This window comes from Scyliorhinus torazame, chromosome 18 (assembly GCF_047496885.1).
Source record: "Scyliorhinus torazame isolate Kashiwa2021f chromosome 18, sScyTor2.1, whole genome shotgun sequence".
NCBI lineage: Eukaryota > Metazoa > Chordata > Chondrichthyes > Carcharhiniformes > Scyliorhinidae > Scyliorhinus > Scyliorhinus torazame.
In genome coordinates this window covers 46,140,435-46,166,300 of record NC_092724.1, presented here as the reverse complement: position 1 = coordinate 46,166,300, position 25,866 = coordinate 46,140,435, and the positions used below count along the sequence as shown (strand labels likewise).

At 44.7% G+C, this 25,866-nt stretch overlaps 1 protein-coding gene across 1 annotated transcript in view; it reads right to left on the bottom strand.

Annotated features, from left to right (window-relative positions):
• Positions 1 to 2,026: 2,026 nt before the first annotated feature.
• mydgf (myeloid-derived growth factor) overlaps positions 2,027 to 25,866 on the bottom strand; it is a 100,531-nt gene continuing 76,691 nt past the window's right edge. Inside the window, exons 5-6 of the mRNA XM_072482720.1 lie at positions 5,867 to 5,939; positions 2,027 to 2,911 (exon numbers count right to left, since the gene is read on the bottom strand). Of these exons, the coding sequence (XP_072338821.1) occupies positions 2,832 to 2,911; positions 5,867 to 5,939 (153 nt within the window). The 3' untranslated portion in view covers positions 2,027 to 2,831. The remainder of the gene's footprint in view (positions 2,912 to 5,866; positions 5,940 to 25,866) is intronic.

The following is a 25,866-nucleotide window of genomic DNA, read 5'->3' as shown; positions in this document are numbered from 1 at the left end:
GGGTTCATAACAGTGTTTATGTTTCACTTGCTTCCTTCCATTATTGTTCATCTAACCCTATCATCATTCCCATCTATTACTTTCTCCTATGTATTTATCTAGCTTCCACTTCAATGCATCAATGCTAGTCACATCAGCCACTTTTAGCAATGGCATTCTAATCACCCTTTGGTTAAAATCGTTTCTCCTGATCTAGAGACTATCTTATATTATGGCCCCTAGTTCTGTTTTCCCCCCACAATCACAATTATGAACATCATCTCTATTTATAACCTAATAAATCATTTCATCGTCTAAAAGACCTCAGTTAGGTGACCCTTCCATATTCTCTTTTCTAAAGAGACCAAGTCTGTTTTCCCGAAAAGTATAACCTTTCAATTCTGGTATAATTCTGGTAAATTTTGACTACACTTTCTCCAGTGTCCGTAATCCTTTTATAAAATGCAGACCAGATGTTGAGTTGTGAGGTCCAAACAGGGTTCTATACAAGTCGAACAATTTCTGTTTTTCAATTCTATCCCTGTATAAATGGATTCAATGATGTTTGCTCTTTTGAATCACCTCAATAGCCTGTGTTTTTTGTTATTTTTATATTTGTATCACTTGGTTTCTCTAACCCATATAGAAGGATGGAATTTTACTGCTCCGGCGCAGCAAGGACAGGACCGGAAAATGAAATGAGCCATTCAAAACTCCCCATCAACTTCAGCAGGAATTCATCCATAGTTTCCATTATGTATTATTTTTCTTACTAAAATGTACCATTTCATACTTGCCCAAGGAGGTTTGTTTTCAAAATACACAGCTATTCTGCAAGTTTAAATTACATCACCCAATTTGGTATGACGTGCAAATTTGAAACTGTAAATCAGATTTAAAATCTGACCTTTGCCAAACACCAGACTAACTACATCATCCTGACTGTGTTTTCTGTTTTGTAGTCAGCTTGCTCTTCATTCTATTTTCCCAACTTCACGTACTGAACCTTGGTCATTCATCTACAATGCAGTACCCTATTCAAAGCCATTTGGAATTGGAAATGTAAATATATGAAATTATGTATAGGACATTACACTTATCTTGTTACCTTTGTTACTTCTTTAAATAATTCAATAAGGTTGGTCAGGCATAATCTTCCCTTTTGAAATCCAGGCTATTGTATTTTTAGTTTCTTCAATTGCATCGGAGTAAGGATTCCATTATTTTTCCTTCCACCGACATGCAACTCAGTGGTCTTCATTTCTCTTCAACTGTAATACGTCCCTTTTTAAATATTTGAATCAATATTCAAATGGCTGTCCGCCAGACCTCTGTCAGTATTTATTAGATACAGTGCCCTATCAATCCCCTAACTTTTAAAATGTGCAAATGCAGTCTATCCAGACTAGGGTTTTCATCCTCTCTAAATCAGATTAATCAAATCTCTCTCCCCTTTTTAAACTTTAGAAGCAATCAAAAATATAAATGGTCATGTCTTAGTTTCCCTGGTAAATATGGAGACAAAATAATTATTTAATAAGTCATACTGCAGTCATTATCTGGGTGTTTCCACCTTAGTGGTCCTTCCCATAATTATTTATTTCCTTGTCTGTAGAATGCTTTACTGTTTTTCATATCGCTTTATAATTTTGTAGTTTCTCTTTGCCTTCCTAGTCACTTTTGACTTTTTTCCTAATCTTTTATATTCCTATTTGTTACCTTTTCCTTTGTTGTCTATGTACTTAGCGTACATATTATTTTAAGTTTCAATTTTGCCTTAATTATTTATCCACGGTGTTCCATTATTGCCTAGTTTATTTTTGCTTTTTAGTGGAAATGATGTAGTATTTTCTTCTTTTTCAGTAATTTTTTCCGTTTACTTTGCCAGAGTTCCATTTTCATTTCAAGTTTTTTTTAAAAAAACAATTACTTCGGAATTTTTCTTACTTGGGTCCTTCTCAAACCTTATGTTATGATCACCACTGCAGAGAAATATCACAAAACTGCAAACAAAATTCAAGAGGTCATTCACAAATTGAGATACAAATGAGTTGACATCAGAATTTATTTCCCTTTGTAACAGAGCTCTGGGATATAAAAGAAAAACAATGGATCATGTGCAAAGTAGAACCAAAAACAAGACCAACTTAGATTGTACATCAGGTTTGTATCCCAGTACTTGTATCCCAGTAATCGCAGTACATAAAGGCATGTGGTCCCAAAACCCAATCTACATCCATTATCTAGGATTATGGAGAAAATCCAATGGTACATAAAAATCTGTTTGCGCTTGACTACCTAACCTGCATTCTAAAGCACTATGTAGATAAGCTCTATAAATTAACACCCATGTTTATGAAACGATTTGCTGAAAAATCTTTGCATACAAAATTTATTTTTGTAATGACATCTTCTACAGGTCAAGGTTCATTCTGAAAATTACATTTACAAAGTTCATATTTTTGATGTTTTTAAAAAAAAAGTTGTTCTGCTAGCACAGTCAAAAAAGCTCCCAGTGTATGTTAACTGATCAAACACAGCGCACTAATGCAAACAAAAGTCTCAGTATCAGAAAGGAGGACACGCTTTTTAAATACACAATTTACAAATCTGATGTTTAATCAGAGTTAAGTGAGGTACCAATGGTAATTTTAACAGTATGGATTCCTTGGGTAGGTAAATGCCTGTAGAGTACTGAAAAAAAAAGGAAAAAGTTCCCTAACCTCCAAGGTTGCTTTCATAGCTCTAAAATGGGTATAAAATGCTCCAAATAGCTGACCAATGCAGCTAACATTGAAACAATTTTAAAATGTTCAAACATTTTCAACCATTGCAAAAACAAGTCATCCAAATCACAGTTCATCGTGGCGTGTGTGGGCAACGATTAGAAGCTTGGACAGTTCTGATTTGAATGATCCGTCCTTGTGGGTCACTGCAATAAGAAAAGATGTTTAAACACAAACTAATGACGCATTGCCCTGCAGGTTAGACTACATCACTACTGTAAAATTGAGATCTCAATTCAGGAGAAGGGGGAGACAGAAAGCAGAAAACAATAGGTCAGTTAGCCTAAAATCTCATTGGACATATACTGGAATCCATTATTAAGGAAATAATAGCAGGACACTTAGAAAATCAAAGTACAATTAAGCAGAATTAATATGGGGAAGGATTTTCTGCGCCCACATTGCGTGCATCACGGCAGCAGTGACATCCTGCCATTTTCCGGCAGCGGCATCACCAATGGGGTTTCCGGTTCTATGCACCCCTGCCACCAGGAAACCTGCGGCAGAGGTTTGCAGTTGCCAGGACCAAAAGATCCTGCCAGCAAGAGCAGCCAGAAAACTCCGGCCATAGTTTTATGAAAGGGAAATTGCTTCGACAAATTATTAGAGTTCTTTGACGATGCAACAAGCAAGGCGGATCAAGGGGAACCAGTAGATATATTTTTGGATTCCCAAAAGGCGTCACATAAAAGTTTACCACACAGGAAAGAGCTCATGGTGTTGGGAGTAATATGTTAGCATGGATAGAGGACTGACTATCAGGAAAGACAGGGGACAATTGGGTAATTTTCAGGTTGGCAAACTGTAACTAGTGGAGTACCACAGTGATAAATGCTGGGGCTCCAACTATTTACTATATTAATGACTTGGATGAAGGGACCAAATGCATTGCAGCCAAATTGGTTGATGATACAAAGACAGGTAGGAATGAATTGTGAGGAGGACACACAGAATTTGCAAAAGGGATATATATAGGTTAACTGAGTGGACAAGAATTTGACAGATGAAGCCTAATTTGAAAAATGGCACTTTCAGTGGCAAAAATCCACAGAATATATTTAAATGCAGAATTCTGTTGTATAGAGGGATTTGGGTGTCAGCATACATGAATCACAAAATGTCAGCATGCAGATACAGCAAGTAATAAAGGCGGCAAATTAAATGTTAGCCTGTTATTGCATGCAGATACAGCAAGTAATAAAGGCGGCAAATTGAATGTCAGCCTGTTATTGCAAGAGAGATGGGAGTATAAAAGTAGCTATAATTGTAAAGGGAGTCAGTGAGACTACACCAAGAGTACTGTATACAATCTTGGTGTTCTTATTTAAGGAGGGATATTACTTGCTTTGGAAGCAGTTCAGAGATGGTTCACTAGGTTTAATCCTGGGATGAAAGGGTTGGCTTATGAGGAAATGTTGACCAGGTTGGGCTTGTACTAATTGGAGTTTAGAAGAACAAGAGGCGATCTTATTGAAGCATCGAAGATACCGAGTGGACTCGACAGGTCAGATGCTGAGAGAATATTTCCCTTTGTGGGTGAATCTGGAACTAAGCGACTGTTTAAAAATAAGGGTCTCCTATTTAAGATGGAGATGAGGAGAAATTTCTCCTCTCAAACATTTGTCAGCTCTGGAATTCTCTACCTCAGAGAGCAGCTAAGGACAGTCATTGAATATACTGGAGGCTAAGTCAGGCAATCAAGGCGGAAAGTGAAGTTAAGGCCACAATCAGATCATTTATGATTGCATTAAATGGCAGAGGTTACTTGAGGGGCTGAATCGCCTACGCCTACTCTTGCTCCTATTTCTTCTGCTCTTAGAACAGCATTAAATGGCAGAGGAGACTTGAGGGGCTGAATCGCCTATGCCTATCTTGCTCCTATTTCTTATGCTCTTTATAACAGGAGTTAAACTTCAGCAATCACAATTTTAACTGAATATTAATTGTAACATATTAAGAATTGAAATTTATGCAGAGAACATATTCAAGTTAGTGAACCAAACGGTATAGGTGCACTGTGAATTCTGCAACCCTACAGCTCTAGTTCTCCAGTATGGTGCTTAGTTTGTTAATTTTCAAATAAATGAATGGAATACATTGGAGTAAATTGGAAAACAGTCGGTTAGACCATAGAATTTACAGTGCAGAGGGAGGCCATTTGGCCCATCGAGTCTGCACCGGTCCTTGGAAAGAGCACCTGATTTAATCCCACACTTCCACTCTATCCCGTAACCCAGTAACCCCACCTAACATTTTTGGACACTAAGGGCAATTTAGCATGGCCAATCCACCTAACCTGCACATCTCTGGACTGTGGGAGGAAACTGGATCACGGGGAGGATGTGCAGACTCTGCACAGACAGTGACCCAACCCGGGAATCGAACCTGGGACCCAGGAGCGGTGAAGCAACTGTGCTAACCACTGTGCTGCCGTGCTGCCCTAGGAAAAGCTAAGTGGCCAAAAATTAAAGTTATGCATCACAGTTTTTAAAATTTTCATTAAGGGACAATTTAGCGTGACCAATCCAGCTACCTTGCACACCTTTGGGTTGTGGTTCAGAGACCCACGCAAACATGGGGAGAATGTGCAAACTCCACAGGATAGTGACCCGGGGCCGGGATCGAACCTGGGTCCACTGCACTGTTAGGCAGCAGTGCTAACCACTGTGCCACCGTGCTGCACGAGTGTATCACAGTTCAGAGCAACATGCACAGTGAACTCCACGCAATAATGCAGCAGGTTCCACTGAACGTGGAGATTGGGATATTATGAATCCATTTACTTTTGAAACTGCAAATTAAATTTGAACTGGACAGAATATCGAAATACAGAGATAGGCATATAGTATTCTGGATTATTGGGAGGGTTGCTGGAATTGAAATTTAACAGTTTAAAAATCTAATATTAGACAGAAATGCTGGAATTTCTGTTAAATTAACTTCAGAAACTACTTCAGTTTCTTCTCCCTTCATTTTCACCCTATTGTTGGCATCCCTTGAATTAAATCAAAACCAGGAGTATGGAGGCAGGGCAAAGTATTCACAGTCCAGAAGAGCGGATAGACATAAATAGTTCATCTAGTTCAATACTTTGTACTTACCACTATTCTCTTTAATTATATATTCATCTTCTTTCAGGGGAACGTCACCGCGGCCATCTATTGCTGCTTGAGACTGGGAAGGAGAATGTGAAAAGTGGAACATTAGCAAATCAAATTATTTGTGCCACCCGTCAATAATAACAGAAATAAAAAGCAATTCCTTCTATTAATCATCAGATGCATGGCTACAATTTTCAAGAAGAATCCCCGACATACAACTGACTTTAATTTGGAGGATTTGACAAAGAGCGTAATCAGCAGTAATATGACATCCATAATCTTTGTTTAAAAAAGGTTTCAACTTTAAAAGTTTGTTGGGAGTGTGCAGGAATCTTTGTGTCGGGAAAGAGAAAGAACAGTGCACCACTGTCACATTGCCACAGGATGGTGTAATTTGAGATTTAAGATACAGCAACTGTGCATTTTAGGACAAGCATATTTCCCAAACAAGTCTTTCAACACTTTCTCCCTTCAAAAGGAGTCAGAAAGAAATCTATTGACTAAAAAAGGTCACCAAGTATATTAGCTACCTATTATCTATGCCATTTTAAAAGGGGCAGAAAAAAATCCACAATGAAAGAAGATAAGGTTTTCAGCGTTTAGAAAGAACAAAAAATACTCACTTTGAAGTATTAGTTTAGTTACCCTGGGGAACCAACAGTTCCAGTCTTTCTCCCCTAACTACTCTGGCACTGTCAGTTACGAGGCAGGTCTGCCTAAGCCTGCCATCAGCGGTCTGGAGGGAGACTAGTAAGGCAGCAAAACATATGCTAATTTAATACTGGTATTTTATCAACTAATTCCTGCATTATTTCCAAGATAGGGACGGGGCAGTACTTCCCTTCTCCAGACCCTTCTTCCCTTCTAAGGCAGCAAGATGCCAGGGAGCTTGTAGCTTTCACAAACAGTGTGTATAACTCAACATCACTTTAACTTGCATACCTACCATACAGATACGACTGTTTAAATTGTACAGTTTCACATCCACTAATATTTTCACATATAATTACACATCTCTATTTTTCTATGAAATAAAAGGTTTGAAAATAGAGTACTGGTGGCATTTACAAGTACTGTCATGAAAATAATCCTGAAATAATTTTACTTTACAAATATAATTTATCATCTCCCGTACACAGCCTGCTTGGCAAATTATACAAAAATAAGGGCCTAGAGAATACTCTGTAGAAAAACAGAGCAAGGTGACTTCCGGTTGCGGCGATGACCAGCTAAGCCGCACGTTTCGGCACCTCCTGTTTCAATGGACTTTTGGGCTCTTATCGGGAGCCCCAACGGAAATATTTTACGGCCAAACCCAGTGTGAGGCGACAAAGGAAGGAGTCCCCCCGTGTGTGGATGGAAAGAAGCGATAGTAGTGGCCAGATTGCGGAGGATCCTCTGGAGCAACGGCAGAGAAGAGAAGGGAGAAGCAGATGGCGGCTGAGGGAGCCCAGATGGTATGGGGCCCGGAACAGCAGGAGTTCCTCCGACGATGTGTGGAGGAGCTCAAGAAGGAGGTGATGGCGCCGATGTTGATGGCGATTGAGGGATTGAAGGAGACGCAAAAGACCCAGGCGATGGAGCTCCGTGGAGTGAAGGCAAAGGCAGCCGAGAATGAAGACGAGATACAGGGCTTGGGGTGAAGACGGAGACGCACGAGGCACTACATAAGAGGTGCATAGAAAGGCTGGAAGCCCTGGAAAATAGCTCGAAGAGGAAGAATCTAAGGATTTGGGGTCTTCCGAAGGGACAGAGGGAGCTGATGTTGGGGCGTATGTGAGTACGATGCTCCATACTTTAATGGGAGCTGAGGCCCCGACGGGCCCCCTGGAAGTGGAGGGAGCATACCGGGTCCTCGTGAGAAGACCAAAGGCAGGGGAAATACCGCGAGCAATAGTGGTGAGGTTCCACTGCTACAAGGACAGGGAGATGGTCCTAAGATGGGCTAAGAAGACACGGAGTAGCAGGTGGGAGAACTCGGTGATCCGGGTGTATCAAGATTGGAGTGCGGAGGTGGCGAGAAGGAGGACGCGTTTCAATCGGGCCAAGGCGGTGTTCCACAGGAAGAAAGTAAAATTTGGAATGCAGCAGCCGGCAAGACTGTGGGTTACACACTAGGGCAAACACCACTACTTTGAGACGGCAGAGGAGGCGTGGACATTTATTCAAGAGGAGAAGTTGGACTAGATTTGAGGAATTGATGTTTGGAAAGAAGTAGCGAGGTGGTGGCAAAGAAATGCAAAGGGGGGGGGGGGGGGGGGAGAAGAGGGGGGGGGGGGGGTTTATCTGTAAAAATGTTAGACGGGAGAATTATTTTTTCTCCCCCCCCCGATGGGGGGGCCATGAAGAAATGTGGGTGCCGGTGGGGAGGGGGCGGGGCCGAGAGGGAAGCGCGGGGTTTTTTCCCGCGCTATGGAAATTGCGGCAGGAAAAGTGGGCGCAGGAAGGAAGGGGGCCTCACACGCAGGGAGGCCAAGGGTAAACGGGGGAAGCCGAGGTCAGCCAGAGTTTGCTGACTCCCGGAAGCAATAAGGGGGGAGCAATCAAGCTAGAAGGGAATCTAGCGGGGGGGGGACTAACTGGGTTGCTGCTGCTGAGGGTAAGGGGGAGCTGATACGGGATGGGATGGTCGGGACGGGAGGGCGCCGTCTGGGGGACAAACGGGTGAGTGGGACCCGGGTGAGGAGCTGGTTTAAAAAAGGGGATGGCTAGTCGACGATGGGGGGGGGGGGGGGGGGGGGGTAAAGGGCCCCCCAACCCGGTTGATCATGTGCTGAATGGGCCGATTAAGAGGGCAAGGGTATTTGCGCACCTAAAGAGACTGAAGGCGGATGTGGTTATGCTTCAGGAGACGCACCTGAAATTGGCGGATCAGGTCAGATTAAGGAAAGGATGGGTGGGACAGGTATTCCACTCAGGCTTAGATACGAAAAATAGAGGGGTGGAAATACTGGTGGGGAAACGGGTATCGTTTGCGGCTAAGACCATAGTGGTGGACAGTGGGGGCAGGTACGTGATGGTGAGTGGCAGATTGCAAGGTGAGGCGGTGGTGCTGGTGAACGTATACGCCCCGAACTGGGATGACGCGGGTTTTATGAAGCGTATGTTGGGGCGCATCCCGGACCTAGAGATGGGAAATTTGGTAATGGGGGGGGGGGGGGAAGGCCTTCAACACGGTGCTGGACCGGTCCAGATCTAGGACCGGGAGGAGGCCGGCAGCAGCCAAGGTGCTTAAGGGGTTTATGGAGCAGATGGGAGGAGTAGATCCCTGGAGATTTGCTAGACTGAGGAGTAAAGAGTTTTCCTTCTTCTCCCACGTCCATAAAGTATACTCCCGGATAGACTTTTTTGTCCTAGGAAGGGCGCTGATCCCGAAAGTGGTAGGAACGGAATATTCGGCTATAGCCGTTTCAGATCACGCCCCACATTGGGTGGATCTGGATCTAGGAGAGAAGGAGAAGGAGCAGCGCCCACTTTGGAGATTAGACATGGGACTGTTGGCGGACGAGGGGGTATGTGGAAGGGTGAGGGGATGTATTGAAAGATATCTAGAGGTCAATGATGATGGAGCGGTCCAGGTGGGAGTAGTATGGGAGGCGCTGAAGGTGGTGGTTAGGGGGGAGCTGATTTCCATAAGAGCCCACAGGGGGAAACAGAGGGTAAAGAAAGGGAGAGACTGATTGGGGAGATTATGAGAGGCTGTATAAGTCCCAACCCCCGGAGGGGAAAGAGGGAATGATACACTTCCTGGACCAGCTGGAGTTCCCGAGGGTTGAGGAGCAGGAGGTGGCAGGTTTGGGAGCGCAGATTGAGGTGGAGGAGGTGATTAAAGGAATTGGGAACATGCAGGCAGGAAAGGCCCCGGGACCAGATGGGTTCCCGGTGGAATTTTACAGGAAATATGTGGACCTACTGGCCCCAGTCCTGACGAGAACATTCAATGAGGCTAAGGAAAGGGGGACACTACCCCCGACAATGTCGGAGGTGACGATATCGTTGATCCTGAAACGAGACAAAGACCCGCTGCAGTGCGGGTCATACAGGCCCATCTCCCTCCTAAATGTAGATGCCAAGTTACTAGCCAAAGTGATGGCGACAAGGATAGAGGACTGTGTCCCAGGGGTGGTACATGATGACCAGACAGGGTTTGTTAAAGGGAGGCAATTGAATGCCAATATACGAAGGTTGCTGGGGGTGATGATGATGGCCCCACGGGAGGAGGAGGCGGAGATAGTGGTGGCGATGGATGCAGAGAAGGCATTTGATAGAGTGGAGTGGGACTACCTGTGGGAGGTACTGAAGAGATTTGGATTTGGAGAGGGGTTCATCAGATGGGTTCAGCTCCTGTACGGGGCCCCGGTGGCAAGCGTGGTTACAAACAGGCAACGATCCGACTATTTCCGATTACATAGGGGCACGAGACAGGGGTGCCCCCTGTCCCCGTTACTGTTCGCGTTGGCAATCGAGCCATTGGCCATAGCGCTGAGGGGCTCTAAGAAGTGGAGGGGGGTGCTCAGAGGAGGAGAGGAACATCGGGTGTCATTATATGCGAATGATTTGCTGCTATATGTGGCGGACCCAGTGGAGGGGATGCCAGAGATAATGCAGACACTCAGGGAGTTTGGAGAGTTCTCGGGATATAAATTGAATATGGGAAAGAGTGAACTTTTTGTGATGCACCCCGGGGAACAGGGTAGGGGGATAGACGATCTGCCGCTGAGGAGAGTAGCAAGGGATTTTCGATATCTAGGGATCCAGGTGGCCAGGAACTGGGGAACCTTGCATAAACTTAACTTGACGCGACTGGTAGAGCAGATGGGGAGGACTTTAAGAGGTGGGACATGGTGCCCCTGTCATTTGCGGGCAGAGTACAGGCGGTTAAAATGGTGGTCCTCCCGAGGTTTCTTTTCGTGTTTCAGTGCCTCCCCATACTGATTACAAAGGCCTTTTTCAAGAAAGTGGACAGGAGTATTATGAGCTCTGTGTGGGCTGGAAAGACCCCGAGGGTGAAGAGGGGTTTCCTGCAGCGCAGTAGGGACAGAGGGGGACTGGTACTGCCGAGTCCGAGTGACTATTATTGGGCCGCCAACGTGTCCATGATATGTAAGTGGATGAGGGAAGAAGAAGGGGCAGCGTGGAAAAGGCTGGAGATGGCGTCCTGTAAGGGAACAAGTTTAAAAGCACTGGCGACGGCGCCATTACCGTTCCCCCCGAAAAAATACACCACAAACCCAGTAGTGGGGGCGACTTTGAAGATTTGGGGGCAGTGGAGACGACATAGGGGAGTGACGGGTGCCTCGGTGTGGTCCCCGATAAGGAACAATCACAGGTTCGTCCCGGGGAGGATAGATGGGGGATTCCAATCTTGGCAGCGAGCAGGAATTGGGAAGTTGAAGGACTTGTTCTTGGACGGGACGTTCGCGAGTTTGGGAGCATTGGTAGAAAAATACGGGTTGCCACCTGGGAATGCCTTCCGATATATGCAAGTGAGGGCATTTGCGAGGCAACAGGTGAGGGAATTCCTGCAGCTCCCGGGGCAAGGGATCCAGGACAGAGTGATTTTGGGGGCATGGGTCGGTGAAGGTAAAGTGTCCGATATCTACAGGGAAATGAGAGACGAGGGGGGAGACGATGGTAGAGGAGCTGAAGGGTAAATGGGAGGAGGAGTTGGGGGAAGAGATTGAGGAGGGGCTGTGGGCAGATGCCCTAAGTAGGGTAAATTCCTCGTCCTCGTGTGCCAGGCTTAGCCTGATCCAATTCAAGGTTCTACACAGGGCGCATATGACGGGAGCAAGGCTGAGTAGATTTTTTGGAGTGGAGGATAGGTGCGGGAGGTGCGCGGGAAGCCCGGCGAACCACACTCACATGTTTTGGTCATGTCCGGTATTGCATGGGTTCTGGGTGGGTGTGGCAAGAGTGATCTTAAAAGGTGGTGGGGGTCCGGGTCGAACCGAGCTGGGGGTTAGCTATATTTGGGGTTGCAGAAGAGCCGGGAGTGCAGGAGGCGAGAGAGGCTGATGTTTTGGCCTTTGCGTCCCTAGTAGCCCGGCGAAGGATTCTACTTATGTGGAAAGAAGCCAAACCCCCGGGCGTGGAGGCCTGGATAAACGACATGGCAGGGTTTATAAAATTGGAGCGAATAAAATACGCACTAAGAGGTTCGGCTCAAGGGTTCACCAGGCAGTGGCAACCGTTCCTTGACTATCTCGCAGAGCGATAAGGGAAAACAGGAAAGATAGCAGCAGCAGCAACCCAGGGGGGAGGGGGGTGTATTCGGTGTTTGGGGTTTTTTTTTTCTTTCATCCTAGTTGTTTATATTTATTTTTTCAGTATTATTTTTTCTCTTCTCTTGTTCTTTTTCTGCACTTGTTGTTAGTTTAATATATTGTTTAAATAATGGTCAATGTACATTTTGTTACAAAGTTGTAAAAATGGAAAATTCTTTTTGATCGAAAAACTTTAATAAAATATATTTAAAAAAAAAAAGAAAAACAGAGCAAGCTTTATTAGCATGGAATCCAGAAACAGCATTCTACATTAGAATACAGATCAAAATTGGCTAGGATGGGCCACTTCGTTAAATATTTGTGTCAGATCAATTGTGGCATTGGATGCTCGCTGGTGCATACAAACCATGTGTTGTCACATCAGGAAAATACAGCGAAAAAATCAACAGAGCAAATTAGAAAGTTAAACAACTTAAGTGGCATTACACAAATTGCAGGAGCAATACTTTAAAATGGTAGTGATGGAGGGCAACCAAAATTTTACTTGAACTAATAAAACATAGTACCTTTGAGAGATCATTTCATGATGTACAACACTTAAGATAATTACCACTCAACAACTGGTCAAAAGAACAGTTGGAGGCGATGAAAGAATGAGAATCTGGCGGAGTGTGACCTCCCCCAAACCCACCCCCCTCCCAAGTTTATTGGACCTTATACATTAGACAAGTTCAGTGACAACCACTTAAAAAACATCAAATTTACATTTATCACTCCATACTAAATTTAGTGCAATTAACTTGGATCTGTTCCAGAAGCAACTTGGGAGATAATTTTATTATTCTGCAATTAGAAATGTTACTGACAAATGAGATTTAAACAGTTCACTCAAAGATTTAATGGCCTGCTGGCCATAGAGGTTTTCACTCCATTTTTTCTAAATCAACAAGGGAAATTAAACCTCATTAGAATACTGAATGTAGCATCTGGAACAAATTCCCCGGTTATAATTCACACAAATGCAGGTCATTCAGCATATCCTAACAATTTCCAAAACATCCTGCCCATCCCCATCATGGAACTTATTTTTGGACTGGTGTATTTCCCCTACCTAATGCGCCACTGTCTATCGGTAACAGTATAAGGAATTTGCTTCCATACCTGAACTTTCTCCACAAATCTCTGAATTGAGACATCTATCAAAACCTTCAAAAACAACTAGAAAACCTACTACTTTGGCTCTACTGTCAATTATTTTCAACAACTGCTCTTCTCCAACTGCTGTTCACTGTGGCCTGTAGCACTCTTGCATCTAAGTCAGATGATTCTGGGCTCAATTCCCCCTCCAGGACTGGTGCACACGCATCAAAGCTGACACTCCAGTGGAGTTCTTAGGCTGTGCTGCAATATCAGAATAATCATCGTTTGAATGAGATATTAAACTGAGGCCTCATTTGCCTGCTCTGGCATGATTTTGAAGAAGAGTAGGGGATTCATGCCCAATGGCCTGGCCAATATGTATCCCACAATAATTATTCCAAAAATAATAATTTTATCATATTTGTTTGTGGGAGCTTGCTTGCACAAAACTAGCTGCAGCATTTCCTACACTAGAACAGCGACTACACTTCAAAAAGACATTGACTGTAAGGCAATTTGAGACTTTGGTTTGTTAGGATTCCAAATGAGAAACCCAACAATTTGCAATTTGTAAAACTGTGAGGAAAGGATACTTCGTCCCAGGAGTGATAACACTGCCCGATAGGTATCTTTTATGTTGAAGCAAATTTTAATTTAAACACAGAATCACTCACATTAGCAAGAAAGTACAGTTCAAAAAGCACTTAATGAAGTTACAATCAGGTTTACTTGCTTTTCTGTGCAAAGACCTTGGGAAGAACCAGGAGCAAGCTGAAGCCCAAATCTGATGGCAAACTGCAAAACTACAGAATTACCTGGCTCCATCTTTTAATTACATCATAAGACATTATTCAGTCTCCTCACACTAAGATAACCCATGACCTGTCCACCCAGGACTAAGCATCATCCCACAAACTATCTACACCCCAGGGATCCTCCAAAATCAAAACAATGTTCCATTATCTATCTATCTGTAAACAAGTAAATGGTTAAAATCAATGCTCATCTCACTTTTATGACCCCCTAATCACAACTTTAGCAGATATACAGCATGCATCTTAAATCAGGATTTTTAATAACATTACTGCAATAAAAATACAATACAACAACTTCCTACATTTATCAAAGATTTTTAAAGCACTATATAAATGCAAGTATTTTTTTTCTTTCTCCTGTTTAGGAGACTTCCCAGGAACAAGAGTAGATCATTTGGCCCCCTCGAGCCTGTTTCACCAACCAATGGATCTCATAACGGATAAAATGTGACAAGAGGGCATAATATTTTATAAACAAGAACTGTGCACAGAGGCAACGTTTTAAATAAAGTGAGGTTGAACAAGATTCATGCTGCAAACACAAATTGACTGGAATGGAAAAACGCATAATCAATATTTAATTTCTCATCCATCTACATTATAGGAGAGAAAAATGACAACAGCAAGGAGTTCCAGTTGTGAGATTTTAAGAATGAGTTTGGGCAAGAAGTAACTCAGTAGAAAGTAATGAAATTGGTTTTGATTTCAACAATGGTAATGAAGTATGGAGAAGAAAGAGCATGTAGAAAAGATTATTTGTATCCTATATCCTCAAATTAATTTGGACAATTAATGGAGGAACATTTTTTCACTATCTCAGAATAAAATGATTAAGACAGAGTCAAAAAAGCACAGAGAAAATTATCAAACCATATTTTGGAAGGTTTGCTGTTCAAGTGCTTCAGGGATCCCTCCCAATGTCTTTTGTGGTGCATGAACGGTCCCTCTTTCACGTCGCAAATAAGCCATATAAAGACATCTGTTTGACTATATAAATAATAAGTAAAAATCACTTCTCCTCTAACAATATCACAAATAGTATTAGAGTTAAATAGACAGAATGTCTTTTTAATAATGTTTGAACATCCCATTTAACAAGAACCACATCAGGGCAGCACAGTAGCACAAGTGGCTAGCACTGTGACTTCACAGCGCCAGGGTCCTAGGTTCGATTCCCTGCTGGGTCACTGTGTGTGTGGAGTCTACACGTTCTCCCTGTGTCTGCGTGGGTTTCCTCCGGGTGCTCAGGTTTCTTCCCACAGTCCAAAGATGTGCAGGTTAGGTGGATTGGCCTTGATAAATTGCCCTTAGTGACCAAAAGAAAGGTTAGGAGGGGTGTTTGGGTTACGGGGATAGGGTGGAAGTGAGGGCTTAAATGGGTCGGTGCAGACCGGATGGGCAGCATGGCCTCCTTCTGCACTGTATGTTCTATGATAAGAGAGAGAAATTTGAAGCTGTAAAATACTAGGATGTATGGAACTGGTATTAACACCTATTAGGAGGAAAGAGAAATTTGAGGCAGCCAGAACACCCGGAGGAAACCCACGCAGACACATGGAGAACGTGCAGACTCCGCACAGACAGTGACCCAGCAGGGAATCAAACCTGGGACCTTGGCGCTGTGAAACTATATTTTAGAGTGAAACAGCCCCAGTTGTCATTCAGATTTCTGTGAAGTATAAGAGTGCGGAATTTTGCTGTGTTGATTTGAATGACAAAAGAGCATTTAGCTGTGTATTCTTGTTCTTCCAAGACATTTGTTTTTCCAAGATGTTTGAAGACAACATCAGCTTTTAAAAGCTATGCTGACAAGTACTTGTAGTGCGATCAACTGGAGGTAATGAATTAAGAGTTTTCAAAAACTGAATTAACACATTATGGTGCACTAGTTTACGGGATTCTCCCCCCTTATATACAGCGTTATGGCAGCAAAGCACCAAGCAAATCCAGTCACAACCGACTAAACAGCAGTTTGACTCATTCTAATGACCATGACAACTTTAAATCCTACTGGGAGTGCTATGCCACTGCGGTCAGGATTGCTTTTTCAAAAATATGGGTGCTGAGTCAATTGAAATTCTCTAAATAGATTTGTGTTGCAGGTGTTCAGTCCAGTATTGGTCCAATTAGATTATTGTATGTCTTTCTTAATTTTACAGCATTTAATCCACCCAAGTCTGAAAGGTGTATCAGCAAAATACAGTATTTTCCAGATACAAGTCACTTCTATATATGGGTTTTGAAGGCATGCAGTGCAGATCCACTAGAAAGTCACCTTGGCTCAAGAGTTCAATTATGTGGCGATATTGTATGAAATAGGTTTACATTCCCCACAATGTGGAAAGTGAAGGGGAATAACGTAACAGAGGATTTAGGATTTTAAAAGGGAATTTATAGGATATCAAGGCCTAGACATTTTCCGTTGGTACAGGAGTTTAGCTTAAGGGGCTACAACCTTAAAAACCAAGTCAAGCCATTCAGGCGAGAAGTTAGGAAATGTTTCTTCACAAAGATGTTAGCTCAATTCATAATTTTAAGGAGATGGCTTGAATTTTGCCAGGCAAGGTGATTATTAAGTGATCCGCCGTCAAGAAAGGTGGATTGTGTTAGGATACAGATCAGCCATGGTCTAACTGAAGGTTCAAACAAGTGCTGAAATGCTCATTCCTGTTCCAACATTCCTACTGACCGATAGATATCCTTTTCACTAATTCCTTATCTAGTAAAGAAAAGATTTAGCTGCTAATACCATCAGTTACTCTAGTCATTAAGTCATCCTGACAGGTTAGATACTCTTAGGTCCAGTGATATTTAGTCATCCTTCTTGATGTATCTCCAACATTTGTCTAACATCGACCATCTCCATGTTTGCAGTCTGAATTCCGTTCACTGGTATCATCAGGCTCATCCTCAATCTTTTTTTAAAAACTCAGTTTGCCATTGTTATAACCACGAGAGCTGACGGGATGACCTGATTGATCTACCCATGGGGCTCGTGGAGTGCAACCCGCCCCTCAGCGGGCTTGTTAATTTCATAAGATAAAAGTCAGCCCAGGTAGGAGCCTACCGCTCAGAATGGTACTGGCTGGGACTTAGACTGTTGCTTTGTATGTATATTTCCTAACGGAGTTGAAAATAAACTACTTCGACACTTCTCTTTGGGCTCCTCTTGAACTACAATATCGGCATCGAGGATAACTACCATGGGCGCTGCTGGCAGAGTACGGATACTTTTCAACGCAAAGGAATAAGGTTTGCACTGTTTCAAAAATGCCACTCTGCTGTAGACTTGACACATTTGATGTGGAAGACTGGGCTCAGTACGCAGAGTGCATGTGCTATTTTTTCAAAGCAAATGCAATTACTGGGGCTGATCATCTGTGGGGCCCCCACTGTAGGCATCATAAAGAGCCTAACCTACCCCGTGGCCCCAAATTCCAAGAAGTTCGAGGAATTAGTGGCGCTCGTAACAAATCAATCACTACAACCCCAAGCCGTTGGTCATTGTCCAAAAATATCAATTTAACACGACCGAGAACACCCTGGGCAAGTCCGTTACCAAATTTTAGCATGGCTATGCAAACTGGTGGAGTATTGCCACGATGGGCCATCCCTACAGAGATGCTTTGTATGCAGAGTAAATAATAAGGCAACCCAGCGGAAATTGCTGACAAGCTATTGCTGGATCTAAAATGGCCGTAGAGATCTCCTGCTCACGAGAGTGCAGAGGAGGAATAGTTGTCAGTGCCTTATTGGGAGTTACACTATTGCTGTCAGGAAGTCAAACTGGTGAAATACTACGTCTGGATTTGGCAACTTCACACCCTGCTACATTGTGTTTTTGTTGCAGTGCAAAGCCGATGCCACTCTACTTCAATTCCTACTGTCAAAATCGAACTTATGAGATTGAGGGGTGAAAAGGAAATAAGAATTTAAATAATTCATTATTTAAAAGCTAAATTCAAAAAAATTATAACACCCTTATTAAAGTTAGGGTTTTGTAAAGTTATGCTTTACAGATTCAGCATTTGTTGCGCATCCCCAATTGCCTTTAGGAAAGTAATGGTGAGTTGCTTTCTTCTACCGTTCCAGTCCATCCGGTGTCGGTACACCCACAAGTGCTGTACATAATTCAATCTGCCATAAAATAAGCATGCAATATGCAAAAGAATAATTCTTGAATTATTGATGAAGCTGAAAAACTGCTTTGACATCCATGTTAGATGCAATTACACTAAATCCTTTCAGGTTTATCACCTAAAATGATGTGTTAGGAAATGACAAGTTAATTACAGAGATAGATGGATCTCTTTTACATTGCTCACACGGACGTTGTGCTTAATCAAGGTATGACAGTTCACAATCTTGCTGATGCATGAAGATCAAAACAGAAAGAGCATCTTTTCAGTAAGAACCTTCCTTTGTAATTTTCAGGATGTAAACATGCTTGTCACAAAGCAAAGGGACAGAACAGTAGGCAGTTCCTTAGGTTATTGAAAACTATACAAAATCTTACTAGCATAACAAAATAAGTTTCGGCATTTCGGTTAGTTAGTTTGTTACCAAGTCATATAGACTGTTCGAAAAACAAAGAAAGTTTTAAGGGATTTATTTTTGTATTGGTAAACATTAGAATTAAGGTTCAGTTTAAGTGGGTTTAATTTAATGTTTTTGTGCCTGGAAGGGTAAACCCTATAGTTAGATTCATGCTGGACAACGGTGTTTCTATGCGTGGGGGTTGGTTTCAATTCCAACTATGATTCTGTTGCGCTTAGAGTTGGTTACAGTGTGAGGAGCAAATAAACTAGCAGTGGTTGCTTAGCAACTGGGGACTTATGGAGCAGGCAGCTCTCAAACCTTTGCTAGTTTGGTTTGGAAAGCTAGAGAGCCAGAAGAAAAGACATACCATGGAGTAATGGTAAAGAAAACAAGTGCAGAGCTCTGAAGAGCAGCTAGTTAAGGAAACTAGAGAAATAAAGGAAGTTTCCAAGAAGTTGGAGGTTACAAGTACTACAACAGAGAACTGTTCAGTAAAGACAGACAGAGCGAGCTGAGGAGGCTGCGAGGGGACGGTCTCCATATCACAAGGGCTCTTGCTTGTGGGGGGTCCCCATGCAGGGGGTGGAGCCCCATATCACAGGTGTCCCTGTGGGTTGGGGTTCCCCATCACAGGGGTCCCTGCGGGGGGGACCCCTTATTGCAGGCGTCACTGTGTGCAGGGGTCCCCTTATTACTGGGGTCCCTCTGTGGGTGGTTGGGGGGGGGGGGGGGTCGTGCGGGTCTGGCAGAGAGGTGTGGGCAGGCAGTTGAGGCTCTCGAATGGTCTCTACCAGCAATTGGCCCACTGCAAGGTCCATCACGTCAGGGCCATGCTGGTAAGAACTATAAGTGATCCATGCCCACATGATTCAGGGTCGCGGGGACCAGAGAATAGCAGGATGACTGGAGCATCGGGCGCCGGGCCCGCTAAATAGATGCAAATGAGTTATTAAGAGTAGTCAATGCATCAGAGAAGGTAAACAAACTATACACTTGACAATCATAATTTGTTGGCTCAGATAAATTTGTAAGCATTTAAAAGTGTCTGAATTAATAAGGGACAGTCAGCATGGATTTTTAAAGGCAAATTGTGTCTTGGCAAATTTAATAGGCACGATTTAACCAAACAGTTTCTAAGTGTGGTAGCTTAGAACTGCCGCCAACTTCCTGATGCTTGGGCCGGTGATGCCATCACCGCTTTAAACCGTTAATTGGTCCACTTAACGAGGCCCTACAAGCTTCACGCAGCAAATGATGGTCCTGCCAGCTGATTTGCTGGGACCACACTCACCAGCCCCTTGCTGACAAAGGACAGCAGCATTTAAACCACTCCTGCACAGCCAACATCACTCAGCGCACAGCCAACCTCACTCAGCTCCCAGCCATGCTACTGAGGAGTCCAGCCCCACGGTTTGGGATGCCAACCATGGAAAATTGTTGGACTCGGTAAATGCCAGATGGGATGCCCGATTCCCCCGAGGACCTCGGAGGGTCAGCCACACGGCACCAGGAGAACCGTGTCACCAGGAGAATCGTCACCCAGTGTCGCAAGAAGATAAACTACCTCCACTGGGCCAAACGGGTGGGCTGGCACCAGACATCCGTGTCCCCCCCAACAGGAATGCACCTGGCACCACCCCCGCGCAGCACCCCAGACCACCATGTCCACCTGAGCTGCTTACGCTCCCAACCCTCTCCATACTCCCAACCTCCCCATTCCCCACCCCGCCACATATATCCCATCTCCACCCCTCCACCCAAACCCCCTAAACCCCTGCGATGAACGACACATGCAGTTCACGATGTCCCCTGTGTCCCTGCAGGAGAAGTTGGCCCATAACAGACGGGAGAGAGCCCAGACGGATGGTGGGGCGCTGTACATCAGAATCCTCACCCCTCCATGAGGAATGGGCGCCGGTGGTCGCGGAGGAGCCGAGGACAGATCTGTCACTGACGTAGAGGTTGGCGTGTCGCGCAGAGGTGAGGTTCCACCGGCCCCCACCCAGATTACCTGTCACACGTGACTTGTCAATGCCATGCAGACTGACCCATCTCTCCCACTGACCACATGTCCATTCTACAGCAGGATCCTCATCCGACAGTGCCGGCCCATCCGGCGTGGTCCCCGCCCTGCCTCCCATGAGAACACCTTGGAAGGGTGCTCAGAGAACACCACCATATTTGCGGCACAGTTATCATCCCCATCCACCACCAGCGCAGAGACCCACATCTTGGTGGGAGACAATACTGGACAGGCTTCTGGGCACATTCTGGTGAGCACCACAATTGCTGATGCACATCAGATGGAGGCAGGACGGCCCAGGCAAGACAGCAGTCAGAGGTCTGCTGGATCCCAGGACCCAGCTGTACCCCAGTCAGATCCTGAGCCGCTAGATCAGGTTTGCCTAATGATGCAGTCGATAGGGTGCAACCACGATATTCAGAGGGGGTTGTCAGTGACACTCCAGCATGTCCATACACGATTGGAGGAATCCCAGAGGCTATGGGCGCCGTCAATTCATGCAACTGAGGCCAAGATTGCTAGGATGGCGACCAAAGTGGAGAGCCTGGTGCATGACATCAGCCGCATGACTGGAGGTGTCCAAGTGTCCATGGCTGAGACGCTCAACAACATGTCCCAGTCACTGGTGGACATAACTCACTACCAAATGGACCTTGATGAGGCGCTGCGGATCCCAGTCTCATGTGGGCATAGCCAAGGCACTGCTGGACATGTCCCAGTCTCAGGTGGGCAAAGCCGAGGAGCTGCAGAGTTTGTCCCAGTCGCAGGTGGGCATTGCCAGGGCACTCCAGAGCATGTCGAAATCACTGAGGAGCATCACAGAGGGCGTCAACACGGTGCTGCAGACTTTGGGAGTCGCCAGGGCTGGCAGAGTCAGATGACGCAGGAGCAGCCAGGCCTCCATCCAATTGCCCCTCCTCCCTGAAGTGAACCCCAGGGCCCTATGGGCACCAACCGGGAGGAGGGGGCGCTGGGTGCCAATCCGGAGCCATCCTCTGGAGCCGCAACAGCGTCCACCGGCTTCGCCAAAAACCACCCCCCTGACAATGACAACCGGAGGAGGATAACCAGGGAAAGATTAGAGCCCATTAAGGACCAAAGGGGAAATCTGTGGGTGGAGCCAGAAAAGATTGGGAGGGTGTTGAACGAATATTTCACTCTGGCCTCGGGAGAGGTGTCAGAGAACTGGAGAACAGCTAATGTGGTCCCATTATTTAAGAAAGGTTGCAGAGACAAGCCAGGGAACTACAGACCAGTGAGACTCACGTCAGTGGTTGGGAAACTACTGGAGAAGATTCTGAAGGAAAGAATCTTGGAGAGGCAAGGTTTGATCAGGCATCACCGCATTATAGGAAGGACGTGGAGGCTTTGGAGCGGGTGCAGAGGAGATTTACCAGGATGTTGCCTGGTATGGAGGGAAAATCTTATGAGGAAAGGCTGATGGACTTGAGGTTGTTTTCGTTGGAGAGAAGGTTAAGAGGAGACTTAATAGAGGCATACAAAGTGATCAGGGGGTTGGATAGGGTGGACAGTGAGAGCCTTCTCCCGCGGATGGATATGGCTGGCACGAGGGGACATAACTTTAAACTGAGGGGTAATAGATATAGGACAGAGGTCAGAGGTAGGTTCTTTACGCAAAGAGTAGTGAGGCCGTGGAATGCCCTACCTGCTACAGTAGTGAACTCGCCAACATTGAGGGCGTTTAAAAGTTTATTGGATAAACATATGGATGATAATGGCATAGTGTAGGTTAGATGGCTTTTGTTTCGGTGCAACATCGTGGGCCGAAGGATCTGTACTGCGCTGTATTGTTCTATGTTCTATGTTCCACAGTCAGTGTGGCTTTGTCAGAGGCATGTCATGCCTAACAAATTGCATTGAATTTTTTGAGCACGTAGATGATGGTAGTGCAGTTGATGTGGTTTACGTGGATTTCAGCGAAGCCTTTGACAAGATCCCACATGGGAGACTTAAAAAGGCAAAATGCACATGGGATACAAGGTGATTTGATAAGGCGGATTCATAATTGGCTTAGTGGGGCAGCACGGTGGCGCAGTGGATTAGCCCTGTTGCCTCACGGCGACGAGGTCCCAGATTCGATCCCAGCTCTGGGTCACTGTCCATGTGGAGTTTGCACATTCTCCCCATGTTAACCAAGAAAATTACAGCACAGGAACAGGCCCTTCGGCTCTCCCAACCTGCGCCGATCCAGATCCTTTATCTAAACCTGTCTTCTATTTTCTAAGGATCTACTTCCCTCTGTTCCCCGCCCGTTCATATATCTGTCTAGATGCATCTTAAATGATGATATCGTGCCCGCCTCTACCACCTCCACTGGCAAAGCGTTCCAGGCATCCACCACCCTCTGCGTGAAAAACTTTCCACGCACATCTCCCTTAAACTTTCCACCTCTCACCTTGAAATCGTGACCCCTTGTAATTGACACCCCCACTCTTGGAAAAAGCTTGCTGCTATCCACCCTGTCCATACCTCTCATAATTTTGTAGACCTCAATCAGGTTCCCCCCTCAACCTCCGTCTTTCCAACGAAAACAATCCTAATCTACTCAACCTTTCTTCATATCTAGCACCCTCCATACCAGGCAACATCCTGGTGAACCTCCTCTGCACCCTCTCTAAAGCATCCACATCCTTCTGGTAATGTGGCGACCAGAACTGCACGCAGTATTCCAAATGTGGCCTAACCAAAGTCCTATACAACTGTAACATGACCTGCCGACTCTTGTACTCCATACCCTGTCCAATGAAGGCAAGCATGCTGTATGCCTTCTTGACCACTCTATCGACCTGCGTTGCCACCTTCAGGGTACAATGAACTCCCAGATCTCTCTGTACTTCAATTTTCCCCAGGACTCTCCCATTGACCGTATAGTCCGCTCTTGAATTAGATCTTCCAAAATGCATCACCTCGCATTTGCCTGGTTTGAACTCCATCTGCCATTTCTCTGCCCAACTCTCCAATCTATCTATATTTTGCTGTATTCGCTGATAGTCCTCCTCGCTATCTGCAACTCCACCAATCTTAGTATCATCTGCAAACTTGCTAATCAGACCGCCTATACCTTCGTCCAGATCATTTATGTATATCACAAACAACAGTGGTCCGAGCACTGATCCCTGTGGAACACCACTAGTCACCTTTCTCCATTTTGAGACACTCCCTTCCACCACTATTCTCTGTCTCCTGTTGCCCAGCCAGTTCTTTATTTATCTAGCTAGTACACCCTGAACCCCATACGACTTCACTTTTTCCATCAACCTGCCATGGGAAACTTTATCAAACGCCTTACTGAAGTCCATGTATATGACATCTACAGCCCTACCCTCATCAATTAACTTTGTCACTTCCTCAAAGAATTCTATTAGGTTTGTAAGATGACCTTCCCTGCACAAAACCATGCTTCCCATCACTGATAAGTCTATTTTCTTCCAAATGTGAATAGAGCCTATCCCTCAGTATCTTCTCCAACAGTTTGCCTACCATTGACGTCAAGCTCACAGGTCTATAATTCCCTGGATTATCCATGCTACCCTTTTTAAACAAAGGGACAACATTAGCAATTCTCCAGTCCTCCGGGACCTCACCCGTGCTCAAGGATGCCCCAGCTATTTTGTCCCTCGCTTCCCTCAGTAACCTAGGTAGATCCCATCCGGACCTGGGAACTTGTCCACCTTAATGCCTTTTAGAATACACAAAACTTCCCCCTTCCTTATGCCGACTTGACCTAGAGTATTTAAACATCCATCCCTAGCCTCAACATCCATCATGTCCCTCTCCTTGGTGAATACCGTATGCAAAGTACTCATTAAGAACCTCACCCATTTCCTCTGACTCCACGCATAAATTCCCTCTTTTGTCTTTGAGTGGGCCAATCCTTTCTCTAGTTACCCTCTTGCTCCTTATATACGAATACAAGGCTTTGGGATTTTCCTTAACCCTGTTAGCCAAAGATATTTCATGACCCCTTTTAGCCCTCTTTATTGCGCATTTGAGATTTGTCCTACTTTCCAGATATTCCTCCAAAGCTTCATCAGTTTTAAGTCGCCTAGATCTTATGCATGCGTCCTTTTTCATCTTAGCTAGTCTCACAATTCCACCCGCCATCCATGGTTCCCTAATCTTGCCATTTCTATCCCTCATTTTCACAAGGACATGTCTGTCCTGCCCTCTAATCAACCTTTCCTTAAAAGACTCCCACATTTCAAATGTGGATTCACCCTTAAACAGCTGCTCCCAATCCACATTCCTTAGCTCCTGCCGAATTTTGTTATACTTGGCCTTTCCCCAATTTAGCATTCTTCCTTTAGGACCACTCTCGTCTTTGTCCATGAGTATTCTAAAACTTACGGAATTGTGATCGCTATTCCCAAAATAATCACCGACTGGAACTTCAACCACCTGGCTGGGATCATTCCCCAATACGAGCTCCAGTATGGCCCCTTCCCCAGTTAGACTATTTACATACTGCTCTAAAAAACTCTCCTGGATGCTCCTTACAAATTCTGCTCCATCTACGCCTCCAACAGCCAGTGACTGATGGAAATAAAGATATGATAGGTGAGGACCTTGAGATGATTGTAATCACTAAGGAGGCAGTATTGGGCAAGCTAATGGGGCTAAAGGTAGACAAGTCTCCTGGCCCTGATGGGATGCATCCCAGAGTGTTAAAAGAGATGGCTAGGGAAATTGTAAACGCACTAGTGATAATTTATCAAAATTCACTAGACTCTGGGGCGGTCCCAGAGGATTGTAAAGTAGCAAATGTGACACCACTGTTTAAAAAAGGAGGTCGGCAGAAAGCGGGTAATTATAGGCCGGTAAGCTTAACTACGGTTGTAGGGAAAATGCTGGAATCTATCATTAAGGAGGAAATAGCGGGGCACCTGGAGGGAAATTGTCCCATTGGGCAGACGCAGCATGGGTTCATAAAGGGCAGGTCGTGTCTGACTAATTTGGTAGAATTTTTTGAGGACGTTACCAGTGCAGTAGATAACGGGGAGCCAATGGATGTGGTATATCTGGATTTCCAGAAAGCTTTTGACAAGGTGCCACACAAAAGGTTGCTGCATAAACTAAAGATGCATAGCATTGAGGGTAAAGTGGTAGCATGGGTAGAGGATTGGTTAACTAACAGAAAGCAGAGAGTGGGGATAAATGAGTGTTTCTCTGGTTGGCAACCTGTAACTAGTGGGGTCCCTCAAGGATCAGTGTTGGGCCCGCAGTTGTTCACAATTT